General features: G+C 39.6%; 1 protein-coding gene across 1 annotated transcript; it reads right to left on the reverse strand.

The window, feature by feature from the left end:
• Nucleotides 1-1,508: 1,508 nt before the first annotated feature.
• On the reverse strand, nucleotides 1,509-4,394 carry LOC131230570 (MDIS1-interacting receptor like kinase 2-like). The gene has a single exon (XM_058226475.1). The coding sequence runs from the start codon at nucleotides 4,392-4,394 to the stop codon at nucleotides 1,509-1,511; it is 2,886 nt and encodes a 961-aa protein (XP_058082458.1).
• Between the last annotated feature and the right edge of the window lie 1,124 nt (nucleotides 4,395-5,518).

Genomic DNA, 5,518 nt, shown 5'->3' on the forward strand with positions numbered 1-5,518 from the left:
TACATATTTTATCGGCAAGGATTGGATGATATGGGCATATTGATTCCTAATATTAAAATGGACTTGGTGTAATTGCTTGTATCAGTATTCTGGACCAACAAACCAAATCTCTCTCTCTCTCTCTCTCTCTCTCTCTCTCTCTCTCTCTCTCTCTCTCTCTCTCTCTCTCTCTCTCTCTCTCTCAGAGTAAAGGAAACAACCAATAAATATATGCTCCACCGAAGAGTTTCTATGACATTCTCATAAGTTTTTATGTCTGTACTACTTGTGGGATGCCAAGAGGTGGCTTTCTCTTCGCTTTGTGGCCCCGGGTATTCCCCCCTTTTTTAATCTTGTTTGTGTGTGGCTTATATGATAGGTGAAGCTCATTTTTTGTGGCGCCCACCCGAAACACTGTACATTGGCTTTATCAAATCAACACCGTTTCAAGTGGAATGATCCCACCTTTAAATAAGAAAATAAAAGAAAATTTGTACTATTAGTGTCCATAGTTCCAAGATCCAAACCACTGATAAGCCCCAATGTTGATGTTTCATGCATTAGTAATTCTCCCAATTGGAAATCCTAACCATTTTGGTGGACGGTAGATAGACTCTCGAGGAAAAAGAAAAGAAAAGAAGCAATTGTGCATATTCAACAAAAAATAAAAATAAACAAGCTTGGAACTTCTTTTGTCGTGTGGGGCACTCACTATGTCAGACATCAAATCTATGGTTTGGATCGTAGAGTTGTGGAACCTTGTACAATGGAGAAAATCCAACAATCTTCTTGAATCTTGGCAGAGCATTGCATAACACCACATTTCCTAATGCATGATCATTTTCCCATTTACTTGTACGGGCCAGAAGCGATGAGCTTATTCAATCATTTCTTAAATAGCGATAGTTCATCCTTCTACACTTGATATGCATTTAAATTAATCCAGACCATCTGAAAATATAACCCATATTGTAGATGGAGAGTATCCCAAAAAATACAGTTATTAGAAGATTCTATCCATCCAATTCGTGGCCAACAATTGGACACATCCAAAAAAAAAAGTCAGTGCCACAAATTTAATAGACTGATAAAAGATTAAAGTTTATTCGGTAAATGTAAATCACGAGTTAGTCTTACCATGCAGCTATATGATCTCCACCATGTATTATGTAACAATGGTGGACCTCTAACATGGAAAAGGATAATTATTCTTACGGTTATCTTTAATTGTACAGTTGTTTTTGCTCTAAATATTCACGGATGCTTCATAATTTTTAGCTAAATAATGTTGGGGATTGGAGAAATAAAATCCCTTATATGTTTATTTACAAGGCCGGAGAGAAAATGGAAAATTTTCAAATTGTCATTTTATCATATTCCAATCACCCTAGATTGTAACATTCAACAACAATACGTAACTAATGCACAAACTTTAGTTTATATAATTGCCAATAAAAAATAAAAAATGCTTAGGAAAATAAAAACCAATCATTAATAGAACTATTAAAGTAGAGAGAATGAACTTGCAACTAACCGGGAGCGATGTACCCATAAGTGCCTGCGAGCGTGGTCCAATTAGAAGAATCGGGTATCAACAATCGTGCAGTGCCAAAGTCGGAGACACAAGCCTCAAGTTCTGAATTCAACAGAACATTTTTGCTTGATAGGTCTCGATGGACAATGGGTAGGGTGCAATCATGGTGCATATAAGATAGAGCATTGGCCACACCTTTAATAACCTTCACCCTTAGGGTCCAGTCCAACTGTGCAGCTCCTTCATCATTGCTTAGGATGCTCGCCAAGCTTCCCTTTTCCATGTACTCGTACACTAGAAATGAGCATCGAGCATGAAAACAGTAGCCATAAAGCTTCACAATGTTGCGATGGCGGATTTCTGTTAATGCACGTATCTCATTTCTAAAACTTCTTTGATTAGATTGATCACCACCTTCAAGTGGGTGAAGTTTCTTCACAGCTATTACTTGGCTCGTGGGTAGATTTGCTTTGTAAACTTTCCCATACCCTCCAGTTCCAATGCAATATTTGTCATCAAAACCCTCTGTCGCCTCCACGATGTCTTCGAACACAGCAATCCCATCATAATTCCATATTGCAAATGGATTTTCGTTTCTCCTTTCAAGAACCACATTCTCTATATTTCTTCTTCTTTGGAAATAAATGAAAGAAATGCCGATGATTACCGAAAAAAGAAACAAGGCCACCAAGAGAGGAAGAATAATGAGGATCACAACTCTATGGCCTTTACCCACATCACCACGACGTATTGAAGAGGCATTGCAAGATCGCAGACCTTGCACTTCACCACATAAGCCTTTATTTTTTATGAATGCCTCTGCAGGAGCCTTCTGAAAGGCTTTGTTGTTCGGAAGAGGACCTTCCAAAGCATTGTATGAAAAGTCAATAGATTGCAAGCTAAACATCCCTTCAAAAGAAGACGGAATGGAGCCTGACAGCATGTTGTGTGAGAGGTTTAAATTTTCGAGTCTAATCAATTTCCCGAGTTGTGGTGACATCTCTCTTTCGAAGGAGTTATGACTTAGATCTAGTAAGACCTGTAGGTATACTAGGTTACCAATCTGAAAAGGAATGCTTCCATTCAAAACATTTTCACTCAATTTCAGATATCGGAGTTTGGAGCAATCCCCTAATTGAGGTGGTATTGGACCACTTAGGTGATTCATTGACAAGTCAAGAACCTCCAAATTGGATAGGTTTCCAAACTCTTGTGGTAGCTGACCAGAAAGCTGGTTATCATTTAAAGTCAAGTTGAACAAAGAAGTCAACCGCCCGAATTCCTTTGGAATCTCTCCTACTAGATGGTTCGAAGAAAGACCAAGCACTCCTAGCTGCGTCAGTTTCCCAATCTCCGGAGGAATTCTACCAGTGATCATGTTCCCAGAGAATTGTAGCTTTGTCAAGTTTCGGCATTCTCCCCAGTTTGGTGAAAGTTCCCCAAACAAAATGTTGTTGCTGACATCCATGAATGTGAGATGTGGATATACACCAAAGGCTTCCGATACATTTGCAGTAAGTTGGTTTCCGTCGAGTCGCATTCTTGCTAAGCTAGTGCAGTTTCTGAGGCTTCTGGGGATCTCACCAGTGAAATGGTTGTTTGCTACAGAGAATGCTTCAAGAGATCCACCATGGCATAACTGAGGTAAATGGCCAGAGAAGTTGTTGCCACTCAAGTAGAGATTAGAAAGATTTGTCATGTTTTTCATTTCTTGAGGCAAGGAACCAGATAATTGACAGTAAAGAAGGGACAAAATAATAAGCTTGGTCAAGTTTCCTATCGTTGAAGGGATGGAACCTGTTAGAAGGTTACTAGTCATGTCAAGTTCCCTGAGATTAAGCAGATTCCCTATTTCTGGTGGAATTGAACTAGAAATTTGGTTATCATTTAAATACAATACTATAAGGTTGCTTAAATTACCTAAAGAAGGATGGATGGGACCAGACAGATTGTTTTGGAACAATGCTAGCTGACTGAGACTCATTAAATTCCCAAGTTCTAGAGGTATAGAACCAGAAATTTGATTTTCAAAGAGGAGGAGGATTGTTAGCTTTGTCAAGTTACCTAAAGTGGAAGGGATAAAACCTGTTAGAAGGTTATGGGACATATCAAGCTCCTTGAGATTAAGCAGATTCCCTATTTTAGGTGGAATTGAACCAGAAACTTGATTGTCGTTGAGATACAAAATTGTAAGTTTGCTCAAATTACCTAAAGTTTGAGGGATCGAACCATTTAGATTGTTTTGGTACAATGATATCTCAACCAGATCTTGTAGATACCCAATTTGTGGAGGAATGGAGCCAGATATTTGATTTTTGCTCACGTAAAAGATCGCAAGTTTTCTGAGGTTTCCTAAAGTGGAAGGAATGGAACCATCTAGGTAGTTAGCGGACAAGACTAGCTCATTTAAATTCACAAGATTCCCTATTTCCAGAGGTATTGATCCGCTTATATTATTTGCAGACAGATCGAAGGACTTGAGTTTGTAAAGAGTTCCAACATGAGCTGGGATGGTTCCAGTGAGGGTGTTGCCACTGAGATTGAGACGGAGGAGGTTTGGAAATGATGGGAAGCTCAAGTTATCGAGCTTACCTTGCAAGCCCACACTCGGTAAGCTTATCTCTGTTACACTTCCAAGGCCATTGCATGAGATCCCAATCCATTTGCATGGAGAGATTGTGTTGGTGCTAGAATTAGCAGGAGGAAGCGACCATGAATGGAGAGCTTGTGCTGGCAAGAGGCTGGCTTTCCATTCCATAAGAGCCTCTGCTTCTGAGAGTGTTGGTGCTGTTACTGCTGTTGCAAATGATGTTGCATGGGAAGAAAGAAAGGCTAGCAGAAAGAGCAGAAAAGCAAGGAAGACAGATTTATGTATGGCCATGGTTGCTGTTGCTTATGGTCTGTTACGAACCTATGGTGGATGGGTATTTATAGCTGAAGGTTGATGCTGCTCAGGTCAAGCAACCGTGTGGACCGCAAGTTACTATCCACCCAACTTGATATCTTCCAACATGGCACGGTTGTGCGACATCCAACCCATCTAATAGATTGATACCACAATGAGGGACAGCAGTTGCAAAAATCAGCCCACCACTTAACTCAGTAAGTGAACTACACTTTTAATTTTATTTCTCAACAGCTATAAATTTTTATATGGTGCGTCCCACTAGATCAGTGGATAGGGATGATTTCTGAAAAGGTGATCCTCATTTTGCAGTACACCAATTGTACAGGTTGGATGTCAAACACCCATGATAAGTTGAAAGTTATCCGCTGGCTGGATGTAACTTTTGGTCCAACTGGCTGGACTTGAGTACTTTTAATTAAATTATAAATTATATAAAGTAAAATAAAAGATATAAAAACATAGAACGTAGACATTATTGTCTCTTTATTTGGTGTCCATCTGTGGGTAAGTGAAAGGATGGCTAGGATTGGTCAATCATCATTGACTTTAAAGTCATGAAAAGTAAGAGTTCCTGCACACATGATTGCTGGGGCAAAGGAAAGTTGTCTCCAATGCATATTGCTTGTGATATGGGGTTAAATGAATCAACTATTATTCTAAGTTCTATAAGCTCGGCTGTCTGCCCACTCCATTTACCTATTGTGCTTGCCCATTTTAAGATGTGATTTTGAAAATCAGGTAGATTTAAATCTCAAATGGACCACAACAAATTTGAGATTTAAATCTACCTGATATAGTGGTAATGAATGGCACTGCGCGCTCCTCTTGGAAATGGGCCTATTGGATAGAGAGAATTCTTAGGTGGTGATCGTTTGGCCAAATTATTTTTCACCTCATTTATCGAGAAGGAAATGGCCTTGCAGATGGCATGGCCCGTATGGGTAGTGAATCCCAGGTTTCCTCCTTTTTTCGTCACTCAACACTCCTCCCAAGACATGTCAAAAGTAACCTTTTCCTTGATAGGCTGAGCCTTGGGGCGATTCGGCTTGGTCCTCCCAGTGATTAGATCGGAGTTAGCTTTTTGATTCCTTTATTGT

The sequence above is a fragment of the Magnolia sinica genome, chromosome 17 (genome assembly GCF_029962835.1).
Source record: "Magnolia sinica isolate HGM2019 chromosome 17, MsV1, whole genome shotgun sequence".
NCBI lineage: Eukaryota > Viridiplantae > Streptophyta > Magnoliopsida > Magnoliales > Magnoliaceae > Magnolia > Magnolia sinica.